This window comes from Gracilinanus agilis, chromosome 6 (genome assembly GCF_016433145.1).
Source record: "Gracilinanus agilis isolate LMUSP501 chromosome 6, AgileGrace, whole genome shotgun sequence".
NCBI lineage: Eukaryota > Metazoa > Chordata > Mammalia > Didelphimorphia > Didelphidae > Gracilinanus > Gracilinanus agilis.
In genome coordinates, this window is record NC_058135.1 from 267,420,325 (window position 1) to 267,439,420 (window position 19,096).

The 19,096-nt window shown below is 38.0% G+C and overlaps 1 protein-coding gene across 1 annotated transcript in view; it reads left to right on the forward strand.

Moving 5' to 3' along the window:
* TTC17 (tetratricopeptide repeat domain 17) overlaps positions 1 to 19,096 on the forward strand; it is a 124,889-nt gene that overhangs the window by 30,048 nt on the left and 75,745 nt on the right. The window contains exons 2-11 of the mRNA XM_044681112.1: positions 937 to 1,026; positions 3,907 to 4,076; positions 5,543 to 5,654; positions 6,009 to 6,140; positions 8,206 to 8,315; positions 9,739 to 9,883; positions 10,627 to 10,766; positions 12,776 to 12,936; positions 14,573 to 14,685; positions 18,598 to 18,744. Coding sequence (XP_044537047.1) covers positions 937 to 1,026; positions 3,907 to 4,076; positions 5,543 to 5,654; positions 6,009 to 6,140; positions 8,206 to 8,315; positions 9,739 to 9,883; positions 10,627 to 10,766; positions 12,776 to 12,936; positions 14,573 to 14,685; positions 18,598 to 18,744 — 1,320 coding nt within the window. The remainder of the gene's footprint in view (positions 1 to 936; positions 1,027 to 3,906; positions 4,077 to 5,542; positions 5,655 to 6,008; positions 6,141 to 8,205; positions 8,316 to 9,738; positions 9,884 to 10,626; positions 10,767 to 12,775; positions 12,937 to 14,572; positions 14,686 to 18,597; positions 18,745 to 19,096) is intronic.

Genomic DNA, 19,096 nt, shown 5'->3' on the forward strand with positions numbered 1-19,096 from the left:
TTTTCTAAATTACCTGCTATATTTTCCACTATATTTTTTTAGCCACCTTGCCCTATGCCTACCTTTGCATGGATGTTGCTAGGTTTGGGGTGTGTATGTTGTTTTAATTTGAAGGGTCTTATTAAGTCCTTAGGACTGTTCTGTCTCCTTATTAGCTGCAACAGATCTTGGGCCATAACCTGTAATGATATTTATGATATTCTTTTTCCTTGTACTCGTAATGGTCATGGCAAAGGAAAATGACCAAATGTTCCATGAATTTTTTTTGGTTGCCTTTGCACAAAGAATAAAGCCAACTCTCTCAAATCCTTTCTTCGCATCTCAATGAAGAACCGGACAGTCAGCCTTCTTCCTTTAGTTTCAGTGTCTCTGACCTATGGTTTCATTGATAGATAATGTCAATATTAGTCTAATTTAGTCCCTCCAGTGGTGTATTCACTTAATAGTCACCGGAAGAGGACTTTTAGAAGAGCAATATCTAAGCGTACGTTTACAGAACCTCTCAGAACTATCTGAGGCAGAGCAATTTCTGACAGTGTCCCCATCTGAAGTCCACTTTACATTGTTCTGCTTGCTTTCTTCTACATGATATGTTGGCTTTCCTATACTAAGTAAATAAATCCCCCAGAAGTAGACATAGTCTGTTGTCAGAACCCTATTCAGAGTCTCTCTAATCTACCTGAATTTATTCTCTACTGCTTTGTGCTGCAGTCACCCCTGCCCACCTTCATAGTAAAACCACAGTTGGTTTGCTCGCTTTCCTACTGGTAGAAATTGAACTGTCATGTCCCTCAGATAGAGTTAAGAAGGGGCATCCACTTAATTTTTAGCAGTGAGACAGATCTGAGCATTGCCATTAGTCGAGTGCCAAATGTTTCATATTAAAAGATCATGTACAAATTTCACAGCACTCTCTTTTCTTCTTTCTTTTGGCAGGTGGATTCCCCAATGAACTTGAAGCATCCTCATGACTTGGTCATATTGATGAGACAAGAAACAACAGTTAACTACCTCAGAGAACTGGAGGTGAGTTTGTGGGTTGGAGCAGAGGCTAGAACTTGCATCTTGTTTTCTGAAGAGTTATTTATTGATAAACAATTCCATATCTTATATCCTCTCTACCCTTTCCCCAGGCACTCCCATTAGCCTAAGGCCCCCTGCTCAGAATAATGTTTTTAAAGTACATATAATAAAATGCATAGGATTAGAAAGGAAACCAAGTATATTGAAATGCAGTTATCGAAAAAAATTTTTTAGGTTCATGGACTCCAGGTTAAGAAACAAAGAAGAGTAGGAGGGAGAGGGGAGAAAAGGAGTTAACTGAATAATACAAAGCCCAGTCTGAAAAATTGTAAAAAGACAGCATGTTGTAATAACCAGAGGTTAGGAAATCTAGGTTTGTACCTGATTCATTCAATAACTCACTATAACCTTGAAGTGGTCACTTATTGTCCCCATACTTGGATGTCTCCATTGACATCAGGAAGGTCCACATGTTTGCAACCTTTGTACCTTACCAGGCTGTCATTTAGTTTTCTTTTTCTTTTAGCCCTTACTTTCTGTTTTTGAATCAATATTGTGTATTGGTTCCAAGGCAGAAGAATGATACGGGCTAGGCAGTGGGGGTTAAATGATTTGTCCAGGGTCACACAGCCAGGCAGTGTCTGGGGCCAGATTTGAACCCAGAACCTCCCATCTCTAGGCCTGGCTCTCCATTCACTGAGCGACCTAGCTGCCCTGCCATTTAGGTTAGGGAGAAAATGCTTATAAAGATCTCTTTGGAAGAAATTATTGTCAGAGTAACAGAAATCACTTATTATAAATTCTAAAATACCAAATTAAGGCCATGTTGATTATGAGTTTTAAGGTAAAAACCATTCTTTGGGAGAATACTTTGCACCCTAAAAATGTGAAAAGTATTGCTTCTGACAAAAATCTGTAGTTTTGTTTTTTAAAACTAATTATATTTGCTTTTTTTTACGTAACTTTGGACTTAATATTCTGAAAGTATATGTGCCTCAAGCTGGTTTTATTTCATAGTAACAGTACAGTATCAGGTCATTTTAATAAATTTTCTAATAAACATCCTTATTTGGAAGGTCAAGATCAGTCAGTCAAAAGGCATATTAATTAAGTGCTTACTATTTCCTAAACACTCTGATAAGTGCTAGCTTTTCAAATAAAGGCAAAAATGGGGCAGCTAGGTAGTACAGTTTATAGAGCACCAGGCCTGGAGCCTGGGGAACCTGGGTTCAAATCTGATCTCAGACACTTAATAGTTGTATGACCCTGGGCAAGTCACTGCACTCCAGTTGCCTACACCTTGCCACTCTTCTGTGTTAAAGTTGATACTAAGATGGAAGGTAAGGGTTTAAATTTTTTTCTTTTAAATAAAATTTAAAAAGGAAGACACAAACAATGTCTTTTCCTCCATTGTGTTCCCATTTTGATATTTAATGTAAAAAACAAGGTACATTCAAGATCTATGCAGGGTGGATGGAATTTAACTGGAGATGAGAAATGGCCAGCTTGTGAAGAGTTTTAAATGTAGGTCTTTATGATCTTGGAGGTAATAGGGAGCCAGTGGGCTTTATTCAGTTGAGATGTTGACATATCATACCTGTGCTTAGAAAAATTCTTTGGCAAACTGAGTGAAGGTTGGGTTTGAGTGGAAAGACATTCAAGGCAGAAGATAGTTTAAAAAGCTATTGCAATATTCCAAGTGAGAGATATTGAGAATCTGACCTAGGATAGGGACTGTGGGACTGGAGAGAATTAGATGTCTATTACAGATGTTGTAAATGGAGAAATAAGAAGATTTGACAGCAGATTAAATATGAGGGGTGAGTGGGAGTGAGGAGTCGTGAGTGATCCCAAGTTTTCCAGCCTGAATACCTGGGAGGATCCTAACAGTTATAGGAAGGTTAGGAAATGGATTTGACTCCAGGTTTTAAGTGATGGACATGTAAAGAACCAAAAAAACTCAGAAGGAAACTAAGCAAATCTCTGATGGAGCCTGGAGTGGGATTTAGCATTTTAGAGCTAGAAAGAAGCTTAAGGGTCATCTTAGCCAAAACCCAGAAAGGTCAAGCAGCTGGTCCAAAGTCTAGAACTCTTGATTTCTGGAGGCCCAGACCATCATCTTCATCCTGTATAGCACTGTCTCCTGGATTCTTACAAAATGACTGAGTTTAAGTATATAAATAGGACACCAGGGAAAGGGGAAGAGGAGAAAGGAGAAAGGATGCTCTGACTTGACCTTATTGTCATCATCTATGTTGATTATATTAAAAAACATGAACCCTTTTTCATAGGGGAAAAAGGTTTTTGTTTTAGGGCTTTTCAGATTTTTACATATAATAAAGCATTTCTGACTCTTCTTTGAAATGAAGCCCTTCTTTCCATATTCATCTGTTACCACCATCACTTAAAAAGTATATAATAATATTCATTTTTAAAGTCTTTGAGTACTGCTTTATTTATATTTAGGCAATTCTTTTTTATTTTTTACCTTGAATCAAGATCTTTTATCATCTGATATATCTGTCTCATTGTTGAGCAGAGAGCCTTCAGCAAGGTCATATCATTTAGGAATCTAGCATAGAATAGGAGTGTGAGTGTGTGTGTGTATGTGCACGTACAATACAGCTCTACATGCATTTTATATGTAATTATTGCTGCCCTCCCCATCATTTTTAGAATTTGTTATTGATGTAGCAGTCAAGAATAGAATTAATCATGATACATGTCTGCCCAAGGAAATGATTATAGCTAAGTGCATTCAGAAACAGTAGCTTTCACCAAGCAAATGTGGTAAGTGAAAAGGTTTACCTCCTGCTCATTTTGGTCCATTGTACTGTGCTCATGGTGGACAAATATGTTCCATTTCTATTTTCATTTCAACAGAAGCAACTAGTAGCTCAAAAAATCCACATAGAAGAGAATGAGGATAGAGATACAGGCCTGGAGCAAAGGCATAACAAGGAAGATCCAGACTGCATCAAAGCCAAGGTACCCCTTGGGGACTTGGACCTGTATGATGGTACATATATCACGTTGGAGAGCAAAGATGTCAGGTAATGAGTTAGCTATCCTGCTTGGAGGTCAAATGTCATAAGATAAACATTCTTTCACATAAAAGTAACAATTCATTAGAAATCATCATAACCTCATTTAAGTCACAGCTCTTTGCTCTCACAGAAATTTGAAAAATGTCAAAGTAACACTTTAAATCACAGATTACAGCAATGCCTGATTTTGCCAGACAGTTTTCTTAAACATTCAGCATTAATGCTAGGTGATCTCCCATTGTCCCCCATCTTGGATTCTCTCATTTTTCTCCTCAAGCAGTATAATGATTTGCTTATGTCCTGAAATGACAGTTTCTTCTATTCATCTACAGCAGTCTCCCTTCACTGTTTTTGTGTCATGGACCTCTTTGCAAATAGTCTGGTGAAGCCCATGGACCCCTCCTCAGAAAAATGTTTTTAAATGCTTAAAATAAAGTATAAGTTTATAAGGGAAATCATTTTTCAAAACGGTTATCAAAATATTTTTTAGAAGTTCATAGGCCTGCCTCCCTCCCCTCTTATTTTAATTGTTGCGGAGGATTTTTTGGGGATTGACCAGATAATCTTCTTTGTCCAGGTTCAAATCATCAGTTTGGCTTTACCTTTTGGACCAGTCAGAATTGAGTTTAAGGGCATCAAACGGTGCATGCTCTAAAATATACCAAAGCAGATAATTTACATGAAATCCAGCTATGGCTTTTAAGTACTACTGTTTCTATTATCTCCATATTGTTAAGTATGGGCATTTGAAAGGTAATTGTTACAGAGGGTTGGTCTAACCATATTGTTAAGTATATGGGCATGGAGTAAGCACTGGCTTCTAGAGGTGTAGTCAGGAAAAGGGCCAATATGAGAGGAAGAGGAAGAGGAAGAGAAAGAGAAAGAGTCCCATGTAATGGGCACTCTTTGTTTTGAAGGACACAGCTTTCTTCTTTGGAGGGGACAGTAGGAATAATAGGGACACAAGAGCATTTGACTATCAGAAACAGGCACTATGTTGGCTTGAGAGTGGGGAAAGAATTACAGTGTGTAGTGGATATGCCCAAATGACTGTGATATAAAAACGAAGTGTATCAATATAACATTGTAAACCAAAACCAACCTCTCTTTAAAGCTAAACCATAGTTAGAGCCATCAAATCTTGTTGGAGTTCTCATTCAATATTACTCATATAGAAAGGATAAGTTAAGTTTAACCACTAAACATTTGAAAAAACTGTTGCCAGTGTTCCTTACTTCAATTTTTTTTTTGTCCATTCTTAGCCTATCACTTATATTTTAGACTCAGTCTTTGATCCTAAGAACAGCTGTGTTGTTAAAAAGGTATAAATGTTGACATACTGGTTGGAAGATTGAAGTGTTCTAAGGTTGTAACTCAACTAAGAAGAAATTTCATCTGGCACAAATCCTTTGGTGTACATTTAATAAATACTTCCTGGATTGTTAGACACATTGTGTTAAATTTCATTCCAGCCCTGAAGACTATATAGACACAGAGTCTCCTGTTCCTCCAGATCTTAAGAAACCAGATTGTACAAAAATTCTAGAGCTTCCATATAGCATACATGCTTTTCAGCACCTACGGGTAAGTAGAAAATGGTAAGAATTTTTCTGACCAATTCACATTTTTATTTTTATTTTTTTTGAACCCTCACCTTCCTTCTTAGAGTCAATACTGTGTATTGGCTCCAAGGCAGAAGAGTGGTAAGGGCTAGGCAATGGGGGTCAATTGACTTGCCAAATTCCCATTTTTAAAAGCCAATTACTAGTTTAAAAAAATAAAAAAAATTTAGATTTTATTTTCTGTTTCCAAAACAGTTTTGCGCAACTTTCCTGATTTTTAAAATAACTCCACCTAAGCTAGAATTTTTAACAGGGCATTGCTTTTATATTGCTTTTTGTTGTTGTCATTATAATCTTTTCTTCTCTTCTCTTACAGGGTGTACAAGAAAGAGTTAATCTTTCTGCACCTCTATTACCTAAAGAGGATCCAATCTTCACGTACTTATCCAGACGATTAGGAAGAAGTATAGAAGACATAGGTCACCGCATCCATGAAGGGCTAATGAAGGTGGGAGTTCCTACCAATTTACTTCAAACCCCAAAGACCAACCCTCTGTAACGATTACCTTTCAACTAGTGGCATTACTCTTCTGGAAAATATTTATTTCTCTTGTATTTATGTGAAGATGATTGCTAATGTTTCCCGTGTGGATATCAAGCATATGATTAACATAAGACTAGAGGAAAAAACATTTCGATAATACAGGTTTAGTTTAGCTTTGGAGGGTGAAGAAGGAAGTTTTATTTGAATTTCTTAAATTGATGCCATAAAACAAGAGAATTTAATTGCAGTCAACAATATGGTTGATAGGTTAGATTTTATCTTCAGTGTTGAAGACAAAAGAGTTTTCATTTTTCATATTCCTACACAAGGAATGTAATAAAATAAATATCTTGAATTAGAACAAACTTTATAAATATAAATTTCTCCTGGTTTTTGTATAGGAGAACTACTTCTAAAGAGAAAATAAAACAGGCCTGGGTCATTTATATGAAGAAAACATGGATATTTCATGAAATTCACTAAGACAGAAGGGCCAAAAGAAATTCTATTTGGTTTTGAAATGCGTTAAATGATTGTTTTTGTAGCAGAGTTAACTTCCTAATTCTGTTTTATTTTGTTTTTTAACGGATGTTAAAATTAGTTTGCATTCCATGAAAATATACCAGGTATTGGCAGGAGCCCAGAAATGTGGTGGGTAATGAGAAGAAATTGGCCCAGAATTGAAAAAATTTCTCACATGACTACATGTGTATAACTGAGTGGACTATTTATATTAGCCCTGCAAATCAACCTAAGCATGTAAAACCAAAACTGAAAGAACTATTCTGGGTCCAAATGTCTGAGAAACTTCATGTAAAATGAAACTGGTGATGTCCTTTAAACAAGTGATATCCCTTCTTATCAAGTATATCTTTATAACAGCACATTTTGGAAGAAACTTTTGGAAAATCTGGAAGTAGAGTGATACATTTTTAGAATTTTTAAAAAATTCCTTCCAGATTCAAAATATGTTTTTGCCTACCTAGAGCAACGCAACAATTCAGAGAGAGAGAGAGAGAGAGAAAGAATCTGGACATTATGAACATATATATGGGACTTTGCAATATTAGTTGAATGCTAGGTTTATGCTACTTTTGTCCTATTTTGTGAGGTAAAAACTGTATGGAAATGAAATATGTTTTATGAACCCACTGATTTGGAGAACTCCTCGAGGCCATTGATAAAAGAGGCTAGGGACCAAAGTCAGCTGTATAACTGAAATTTCTCTTGACCAAAAACCAAATCATGCATGTCCCGTTGTTGCACAGTACTGCAGAAGGAGTTCTGTGTGTTATATGTAGATTTATTAAGACATTAAATCCATTAGACTTGCATCATTCAGTGTTTTGAATCTCAAATTGTTGATATTCTAAAAATGTTCTAACATTGGAAAAGCCAGCTGCCTTTTGATGAGCTTTTGTGAACCAGCTTAGTTCTGCTAAAATACTACATCTCTCACTAAGCTTCAGAGATATATTTTAAGAGACCCAAGAGGTTTGAATTAGACTGTAAACATTCCTCTGACAATTGCTTCTTTCACTGAAACTTAAAATCAACATGAATTTCTCGAGTCCCTAACTAAATATGTGCTAGGCACCTTGCTAAGCGCTGGTCATACAAAGACAAATGGGAGATCACCCTGCCCTCAAGAAGCTTCCATTCCAGTGGTGATAGTCCATTCCAGTGCATTTGGGCATAGATTATACACTTTATCTTGATGAAATCCTGAGGTGTCCGTCTTAATACCAGCTCAATATGAATCATAAATATAGATTTCACTTGTTTGAGTCCAGAATATTCACCCACCCTTTTAGGGATCAGAAATGTTGCTTGGCAGATATAGTCCATATGCTCTCTATTTTATACTATATACTATTTAATTAGACTTCCTATTGTCTGCCTCGGCTCATTTGCCTTGCATGGGACTTCATAAGCCTGGTGTGTTGAGGGCACTGGTTTAGAACATTGTAAGCTGAAGAATGTGTCTCGTTATGTGCCTTAATTTTCCTTTCATTCATTTGTTTTCTAGAACTCTTCTTCCTGGGTTCTCTATAACCTGGCCTCATTTTACTGGCGAATAAAGAATGTACCCTATCAGGTAGTGGAATGTGCTATGCGAGCACTCCACTTTTCTTCCAGGTAATTTTCCTCCCTTCTGCCTCCACATTAATCAAGACTAGTAAAAAAAAAAAAAAAAGACAATAGATGATGTACCCCAAGGAAGGATCCCTCCAGAGTGTTTGATTGGGCAGAAAAAACATGATGGAGAGTTCAAAATGAAATGCAAAAATCCCCTTTTGATTTCCAAAGGAAAGATGTACTCCGTGCAGAATCTTTCTCCTTAGACTAAGCTTTGTCCATCCAGGGGACCTGGCAGCAATCCTGGGGAAATCATGATCAGGCTATCAAGTTTAATTTCTCCTCAAGCAGGTAATCCATAGCACATTTTTTTTTTAAACCATAGAATGTGACTACACCTCACAGTGGGTTATTGTGAATTTTGCACCATTCCTTTCAGCAAACTTAAATCCTTGCTAAATGCAAAGCACCAGGTTCTGGGGGAGATACAAAGAAGAACAAGCTCTTGTCCCTGCTTTGAGGAACTTCTAACCAATAAACTAAAGCCATTTAAGGTGATGCCAAAATGTGAAATTCAGGGATCATTTTAAAGGAATAGAAGCTTATCTTTATTAACCTGTCTATGTAACCTATAAAAATGACCCGCTCCCCCAAAAAAGCTAGTTCTCTGTGTTCTTTCTTTAGGCTGAGTAGTCTCAAATTTTGGGGAAATAAACATTGTCAGGATGAAGCCCATACTTTCACATCGTTGACGACAATTCAAAATCTGGCTTGAGTTTTCACAATTATTATCATAAGCACACCAGGAAAAAATCACAATATCATATGAATATCCAAATATGAAACCCTGTTCTCTTTACGAAGGAAAGAGTTGTTTTGAGTTAAGGGGGAGGAAGAAAATTTTTTTCCCTATTAAAACACACTCTAGGGTTTTTCTATTAAAACATTTCTACACTTCATATGTTGAAAATAATCCAACTGAGGTAGCAATCCAGACTTGGTCTGTTTCACTTTATACTGCCAACCTAAATGCTAATGAATGTCGTTCCTGAGCCTTGTTTTAATAGGATCCATCTGGGAACTTCTTGGAGGTTTGCGTCCTGATTCTGCCCATTGCTGGCTGTAGGACCAAGTCATTGAGCCTATCTGAATCCCAGCTTTACAATATGTAAGGTTGGGGTAGGGGATGCCTGATGGCCTTTGAGTTTTGTACCTCACAGGATTGTTAGGATCAAGTGATAGAGTCTATTAAAACATTTGGAATTGTTAAGTCCGGTATCAGCGTGAGCCAGTGTTATTATTCACATCATAGTCTTTGCTGGTGTCTTTGGCTCATTTATGGAAACTCTTAAAGAGAGACTTCCTGTAGAAAATGAGCTATCCTGGTCCCTGGTCTCATTGGTTTGTTTTCCAAATCTATCACTAAAGTAAGGTCACAGAATGTAACGTCTCTTCCTTGTAACATCTCCTCCTTCTCTTTCAGGCACAATAAAGATGTTGCTTTGGTGAACCTGGCCAACGTGTTACACAGGGCCCACTTCTCTGCGGATGCTGCCATCGTGGTGCATGCTGCTCTGGACGAGAGTGACTTCTTTACCAGCTATTACACTTTGGGGAATATTTATGCAGTAAATACAACTTTTTAATTCATGGGAAAAAAAAAAAAAGCAACCATCATTTCTTTTTTTCTAGTACCATGTCTTCTTTTCCACTCTAGAACTACACACACACACACACACACACACACACACACACACACACACACACGGAATGAAGCTTTTTGTTCTTTTAAAACATTCATCATATTAATGTATAAATGAATAATGGTTGTTTTACTTGAGTGGATTAGATTCTATCTCTTTATTTAATTTATATATTTATTTTTAGCCCTTACCTTCTGTCTTAGAATGATATTAAGTATTGATTCCAAGGCAGAAGGGCAGTAAGGGCTAGTCAATGGTGGTTAAGTGACCAGAATCACACAACTAGGAAGTGTCTGAGGCCAGATTAGAACTCGGGAACTCCTGTCTCCAGGCCTGGCACTTTATCCACTGAGCCATCTAGCTGCCTTGGAGTCCATCTCTTTAACAAAAAATTGGTAAGGTTAAGGTCCCATCTCTTTAGAATAGTATCACTTTCCAGCTGACCCACCAGAGGAACAATTTAGCTTCAGGTTGAGGAGTCTGCTTAACTCATCCCACAGTGATTATTCACAAACCAAAGGGCAGACATTTTTATTAATTACTTGAGGATTGGGTAGATTGGACCATCTTTAACTTACGTTTTCTGTTTGTCTTTTTTCTCTGCGTGTGTGTGTGTGTGTGTGTGTGTGTGTGTGTGTGTGTGTGTGTGTGTTTCTCTTGCTCTTCAGATGCTTGGGGAGTACAACCACTCCGTGCTTTGTTATGATCATGCTCTGCAGGCCAAACCTGGGTTCGAACAAGCTATAAAGAGGAAGCATGCTGTCCTGTGTCAGCAGAAACTTGAGCAGAAATTGGAGGCTCAACATAGGTAACTTGGAGCAACAGACTTTACCATGGGATGTTACTAACACTGTGAAACATGATATTAGGCCTAGACTTGAGTAACAGGACCAGCATATATTAATGTCATTTGGAAGTAAATTTTTAAAAAAGACAAACAATTTCTTCTTTCTTTCTTTTCTCCTTCCTTTTCCCCAGACCTCCAGATGGTTTAACATAATTCAAGAGATATAATCATGTCATATCTCTTATATGAAGTTGTTTGGGAAAATATAGTCAAACCTATGACATAGCTAAACTTCTATTGTAACAAATGGTGTTTGAGTAGGATTCTGTTGTATTTGTGTAGGATTCATGAAGTCATGCCTCACTTGGGCTGTATGCATATACTTAATGAGCAATATAAGGACCCAAGAGTGAGCTATGGATCGAGGATAGACCTGGCCTGCGTGCTTTTTGATCAAATGTTATTATTAGGGATAGTGAAGAATAGGGTTTAACAATTCAAGTTCCATTAAACCCTGGGAAGGCCTCTGTAGAAAAGAGATTGGAGAAAAGTGTGTGTGTGTGGAAGGGGAAGATAACTCAGTTCAGTTGTATGAGTATAGAGCTGGGCTTTAGTACCTCATTCCTGGGCAGAGCTTCCATTTTTTTTTTTTTTTTTTTTTTTTTTTTTTTTTTTTTTTTTTTTTACCCTTACCTTCTGTCTTGGAATCAATACTCTGTATTGGTTCTAAGGCAGAAGAGTGGTAAGGGCTAGGCAGTGGGGGTTAAATGACTTGCCCAGGATCACACAACTGGGAAGTGTCTGAGGCCAGATTTGAACCGAGGACCTTCCATCTCTGAACCTGACTCTCAATCCACTGAGCCACCCAGCTGCCCCCTAGAGCTTCCATTCTTGTCACAAGAGAGAGCCTCTTCACAAAGGGTACTCTTAAATTAAAAGCAAGGTTTATGGGAATGGGAGCAATAAAAGCTTGGGCATATAACTAACCATATTACAGTCTCTCGAAGACACCTATTTATATATGCTTGGCCTACTGTGGAAGGTGGAAGTGATGAAAGGGAGGGAAGAACAAGAGAATAGACAGTATTGGAGGGAGATCTAGACACTAGAGAGTAGGAAACCCCTCTTTGTCTGCTGTTCGTGTGACCCTGATCAAGGCTTAGAGCTTCCCTGTCTATTTTTTTCATATAGGGAAATAAGAATACCTTCCTGCCTATCTCAGGAAGCTTTTGAGAAGAATGAATACACTGATACATATGAAAGAGCTTTAAGAATGACCAAGCACTGGACAAATAAAGGGCATTTGTTAATAATCTTTTACATTGTGATCCTGCCCTCCTTTGCCTCCTGGCTTCTCCAAAGCTTGGCCCATAAGGCTTATGTTGAAGCTGTTCCTGCCCAGTGATCGGCAAGCTAATGCAGAGACCAGCCTGCTAGCCACCTTCCAATAGTCTCATCACTGAAGTAGCTGCAGCTCTTTGGCCGTGGCAACTCTTGTAGACTGTTCCCTTTATCCCAGAAAAGTTACCATATTCCTGTGAAGTCCATCCTCCCTTCACCAAGCTCACTCACCCCTGTAGTGCTAAATAATGATTAGATTATTGCATTAGAGTAATAAGGAGTAATGAGAGCAAATGGGGTGTAGAGCCAACCCGGGTTTTGTTGACAAAGAAGCTTGGGGGGGATCATGATCTACAGGTCTGCATTGTCATGTACTATTTAGATGACCTCAAAAACCTAGCATGTTCCATACGAAAAGAACGGGGCATATTTGAATGTCTTATCTGCAGCCTGCGAGTGGCTGCTGCTACTCCCTGTTCTGTGCAAAGTATGGTAGACTTTCATTTTCTGTTATCACATTAATTTCACCATAGATTTTTACACCTAAAAATTAAAATTTTAAAAAAAGTGATTGCATTTTTCTGAGAACTGGAAACTATTAGCATTTGATTAGAAGAGGGAAGACAGCATGGGGCAGGGACCATTTTATAAAGTTCTATAACTTTTTTCTGATGTGAAAACTTTTAAAGATCTCTCCAGCGCACCTTGAATGAACTCAAAGAATATCAGAAGCAACATGACCATTACTTGAGGCAACAAGAAATCCTAGAGAAGCACAAGCTGATTCAGGAAGAACAAATCTTAAGGAACATCATCCATGAGACGCAGATAGCAAAAGAAGCCCAGTTAGGTAAGCTTTGATTAGATCCAGCGACTCAAAACTGGGTTTGACCTGGGAACAACACTAAATGCAGGTAGGTCCTGGAACAGATCAAGTAGACCTTCTCAAGACCAGAGGAGAATCACTTCCAAAGTAAGATGAACCAAGGGATCTCTGTATCCTGAGGTTTTGATGAACCTGTTCAGGACCTTAGAATAACAGAGAATCCCTGTTGGTCTCCTTGCCTTGAGGCTCTCCCACCCCAAACTATCCACCACACAGCCATTACTCCACTACCAGTTTCCTCTAGGGTCAAATTACAAGCTCTTCAGCTGGCCATTAAAGACCCTTCACAATCTGACTCTTACCAGCCCAGTTAGACATTAGTCCCCTTTACATACTCTGTGGTCCAACCAGGCTGGCTTCCTTGATGTTTCTCACACTTTGTTCTTCCATCTCCATGTTTTTTAAAGTCTCCCCAAAGCCCAGCATACATTCCTTCCTCATCCCTGCCCCTTAGCATCCATGAGCTATTCCACACACTACCTTCCTCACCCCTACCCCCACCCCCATAAAAGCTATTTTGGGTTTATTTTGTATCTGTTTATTTTTTTTTTGTTTGTTTTTGTTTTAAATTTTGAACCCTTAACTTCTGCGTATTGACTTATAGGTGAAAGAGTGGTAAGGGTAGGCAATGGGGGTCAAGTGACTTGCCCAGGGTCACACAGCTGGGAAGTGTCTGAGGCCGGATTTGAACCTAGGACCTCCCGTCTCTAGGCCTGGCTCTCAATCCACTGAGCTACCCAGCTGCCCCTGTATCTGTTTTTTACATCCTTATATATGCATATGATGTCTCCCTTAATAGACCATACACTCCACAAGAGCAGCATCTGTTTCCTTTTTGACTCTGTATTTCCTGTGCCAAGCACAGTTCCTGTCACATAGAAAGCACTTAAGAAAAAGGAAGAGATTGATTTTGAGGAATCCCTGAAGCCACCCTTCATTTCCCTTTTCCCTCAAACTCTACAGGTTACTGTGGATTATACGTACCCATTCTTCTGATGTTGTCAATAATTTTTTTTCATTGACATCCTGGATTATATAGACAGTTGGACAAAAGGAAGAGGACTCAAGGGCCTTCAGTGCTCAATCCAAAGCAACTGGTTAGGAACCTGATTTCCAATTCTGCCTAAGATTCTTACTATTCTTGTGACCATTTAACCTCTTTCAGACTCAATTTCCTTATCTCTAAAATGGAGATAATGGTAATAGCTTGTAATTTTGTAGAATTCTAGGGAGGATCAGATGAGAGAGTGTTTTATAAACCTTAAAGTGCCATCTAGATGTTAACTATCATTATTATAATTCATACTTAAACGAAGCTAGGAAACCCCCTATTGTGAATCTTCAGTATTTCAATGGTCATTTGCCTTGTAACAGCTTTCCCATGGAGAAGTATGTAAAGAAAATGCCAGCACTGAACTATCCAATCTCTTCTTATCATAGAGTCTCAAGATTTTAGAGCCATCAGGGATCATCTGGTGCAAGCTGCCTATTTTTCAAATGAGGAAACTGAGACCCAAGAAAGTTAACTGCCTTCAACTAAGAAAATTTTCTCATTGTTGCTGACTTTTTTTTTTTTCATTTGTGGCCTTTCCCCTCCCAGGGAATCATCAGATATGTCGTCTGGGCAACCAGCAACATAGCTTACATTGCCAGTGGGACCAACCTGTACGCTACCATCGAGGAGATATCTTTGAAAATGTAGACTATGTTCAGGTGTGTTCCTTCTCAGTCTCTTCACTACTTCTGAGCTTCCTGCATTTGAGAACACCTTCCCTTTTATGCCTTCCATATCACTCAGTTGGAATATGTTCATCTCTGAAGCCTAGAGCAATTTAGTAAAATCTTCAGATTTTGATTGTTATGACTTCTGAAGCCAAATATTGTTGGACCTCAGCTACTCAGTTACCTGGTTGCAGCCTATAAATTCACCACAGAAATACTTTCTCATGTTCAAGTTCATTCTTCATTTCATCCATGTCTCCTTTATTGTTAACATTGGATAAGAGTTAAGATTGGGGTAGAATTATTATTTTTTAAATTAAAGCCTCCACCTTCCCCTCTTAATCTGGCAATTAACCACTATCAATTACAAATTTGGAACGAGAATCAGTTGCCATGGAACTTGTTATCTGAATTCATTAGCCATCAAAAATAATTTTTATTGTTGCTACAACCCAAAAATCAACAAAATAAATTTCAGCACCATAAACATTCACCATCTACTGTGTGCAAGGCATTGTCCTCAGCACTAGAGATATGTAGAGAAATAGAAGACATTTCCTGAATCATGGAATTTACAACCTGATTAGTTGGAGAAACAGAATATATAGTTAAAAAATTTTGCAGACAGAAGGAGTTTGCAACTAAATAGAAGTATGGTTTATAGTGTCTTCTCAGAAAGGCAAATAAAAGAGTTGGAGGAGTTAGTTTTGTCATGTGTCTAACAGCAGAACAAATTTTCAGTGACATTCAGTCATCTCCTGTTGTGGTGGTAGTGATAAGCTTCTGAAAAAGACCACTCTGAATATCAGTGTGGCTTATGGTCTGGCATCTGTTAACAGAGCACAAAGATGTAGAGAAAATTCATGAAGAATTCAAAAGGATTGAAAATTACATTTTCTTGTACTTTAAAAGTCTTATATCTTCAATATTAAGTCAGTCCTAGGGCAAAGTAGAGAAAAATATGTCTATATTTTTAATGTGATTCAGGAGTAAGAAACAATAATGAATCAAGGCATATGGATTATATATTGAAGCAACAAATGTACATCGATGAATGTTCTTTTCAGGAAGTAAGTCAAAAGAAGCTAGGCATGGCAAGCTCAAAAAAAATTAAATTAAATTCATTTTAATAAATAGGAAAGCATGAGTTGAGAGTCTTTTCTAAATTTGAGGGTCTTTGTGCTGTCAGATCATCAACTTGCTAGTTTTAGAGATCAGACTCAGTGGTACATTAAAGAATATAAGATAGAGAACCCAGTTGAACTGTGCTCTATTCAACTCTATCAGCCCAATTTAAATAATCATTGAAGCAAAAAATCGAGAAATGGATAAATAAGCAAAGATTATCACTCATTTCCTAAGCAAATTTAATTGATATAAATTGGTCTATAATAAGCAGAACAAAACAGCCAGAGTATGTGTCTTCCTTATGAAAAAGAGAGACATGATAATGAAGGGCAGCACTGCTTTAAGAACATTCAGTTCAGGAAATCTTGGGGTGGACAAGAGATCATGAAAAGCACTGACCCAAATAGAGACAAAGGTAGTGGAGGGAGAAGCAGATTTTCAGAAAGCTTGGTAAGAGACACAATTAGCAAATCATCCAGAAGACATGTAAAGCTAGAACTGAAAGAAAAATGGAAAAGATCTGCAAAGATTTCAATAGTGAATTCTTTTTTTCATCACTGGAAATGGATGGAATCATCAGTGTATGTGTTACAAGCAAGTAGAAAATTGCACTTAGGAAAATTAAAATGGAAAGGAGATCACAGATCTAGATCAAAGATCTGAGGGTTCTATGCTGGAAGCCATGTAATTGTGAGAGTGTTAAAGAACTATTTGAATGAAAGAGAATTCAAAGGTTTAGAAAGTATCTTGAGCTTTATTATGGAAAAAAAGATGAGGAAGGACGGGGCAGAGATACTCACTCCTCATCTTTACATACATGAGGATTGTGCTTGGTGAAAGCATGAGAAAAGTCTGGGTAGTCTTCATTCTGTAACAGATCATACCTTTATCATCACCCATAGGCTGAGAAGGATTCACTGCTCATTATTGACTATTAAAAAGCATGTTGATTAGAAGAACCAGACAATATCTGGAAGGGTCTCTTGCAGCATTGTACCTTCTATGCAAGGGTCAGAATCATTACAATATTGAAAGATCAAACAGGGATAACTTTGATCCTCTGGATAGTAATATTAAATAACAAAGGGAAACATGTTTGCCACTTCCAGGGAGGATGGCCAACACAGAGGCAGAATGGGATAAGGATTGTCTGTAGATAAGGAGACCTTCTGCACACACTTGTTTGTGAATAAAGTCATGCTGTGTTAGACTCTGAAGTATAGCACAGGTTCCTAAATGAGATCTGTAATCGCTCAAAAGATTTTAACTTAAGTACCCACACAGAAACCAAATGGACAAAGAGTGCCTCTGGTTCAGACTGTAGCATACAGTTGGAGGTCTGAGATCTTAGCAGATGCTGCCCCTGACAGTGTTAGGCCTAACTGTGCAGGGGAAGGAGAGCAGGCAATACAGCCTTAGGGACATTTTTAGATAGCGTTGAATGATCTTCCATGAAACAAAAGCACATCTTTTTCGTAAGAGTGTACTTCTGGTAGGTTATATGGCTGTGGATAGTAGTCATCTCTGAAGAATAAAGGTGAGCTAAATAGGTATACATAGCCCATATCCTGCTTCCACTCTATAAGCCCAAGAAGGTCGCATAAAACAAGAAAAACTCCATCTGTACTAAAAAGATTTTTAACAGCTACCTTTTGTAGTGACAAAGAACTAGAAGGAAAGTACATGCCCATCAACATGTTGACATATGAAACCTTTGTGGAATATGAATATAATGGACTGTTATTTCACTTTAAGCAACAGTGAATATGAATAATTTGGAGAAACTGAGGAAAACTTGTATGAATTAATACAGTGAAACCTGCAGAAGAACAACTTATACAGCACCAGCAACCACAGTAATGCAAAGAAAAATGCTCATTGCTATGTACTAACAGTTGTGATTTGAGAGGCTTAACAGTGAAACATGCCTCCCCTTCTCCACAGAAAGGTGGTAGGTTATCAGTATAGAATGAGGCATAAAACATTAAAGCTCAGGATTTCTCACAGGGCTAGAAAAAGTCCCAGAGTGAACAGCATTCTATTGTCCAGCAGGATATACAACTGGAAAAGGAGGTGTGTTTGTCTTAAAGGGAGGGGGGGGGGGGGATACCTGATGAAGAAACCTGGTGCTCCAATGTTATCCACATAGTGTCACTCTTGACACTCTAGGGAAGCTTAGCATTGACACGGCCTCTGTACTGAGGGTTTCTGGGAGTACAGGGGCAAGAGTCACACAGAATGAGGAGGTGTAGTTAAGTAGTAGTCTGTGTCTGTGGAGAAAACACCCATATTGATCAGATTCCAGCTCCAATAAGGCACGAAAACAAAAATGAAACGAGGATTTATAGCATAGGCTCTCAAGCGAGGAAAGAGGCTTTAAAGGTGACCTTATTTGTCTTCAGTCTAATGTTCCTGGCAAGCCCTCATTCAACCATGTTTCCATAATGGACCAAGTCCCTCATTCAGCCAAAGTCTATAAGTGATACAGGCTTAGCCATTCTCTGATCAGTAGATAGCTAATTTATTTCCAGTTCTTTGCTGCTACTATAAAAAGTGCTACTATAGATATTTTGGGGTATGGAGGGCTTTTCTTCGGGGTATGTGTTTTGTAGAAGAATTTTTGAGGCAAAAGGTATAGACATATTCTTTGCATAATTCCAAATACATTGTTTTCCCGTAACATCAGTCCACAGATCTACAAACAATGCATTCATGTTTCTGTCTTTCCACAATCCTTTTTTTGTTTTGATTTAACCTCTTGTTTTTTTTCTCCAGTTCGGTGAAGATTCATCAACTTCCAGTATGATGTCTGTGAATTTAGATGTTCATGAAAATCAGAGTGATCTCAGCCACTCCTCAAAGTCTTCCCCTGTGCCCCATTCTGTTCTCTGGGTCTGGGGCATGGAATCAGATGCATATAAGGTAAGTTCAGAGGAAACCCCTCTTCCGAAAGCAACATCATTTAACTGCTGATATCCAAAACAATTCAGTAAGCAACATACACACTTGTGATGTCCTTTGCTAGGTAATAATTATTATATATGATTAAAAAAAAAAAACACAATCTCCATCCTTAGGACCAGAGTCTTGGTGGAGGGCAGATGAAATAAGTCCAATATATTAATAAGTAGGATATAGTATACTGATGTGACATAGTAGACACTTAGAGAAAGCAATAGGAGGAATCACTTAACTTTTCATAGAAGTGTTTGTTGTTATGCTTAATCTGGAAAGAAGATTTTAAAAAATTCATCCCTTTGGATTTTCATATCAT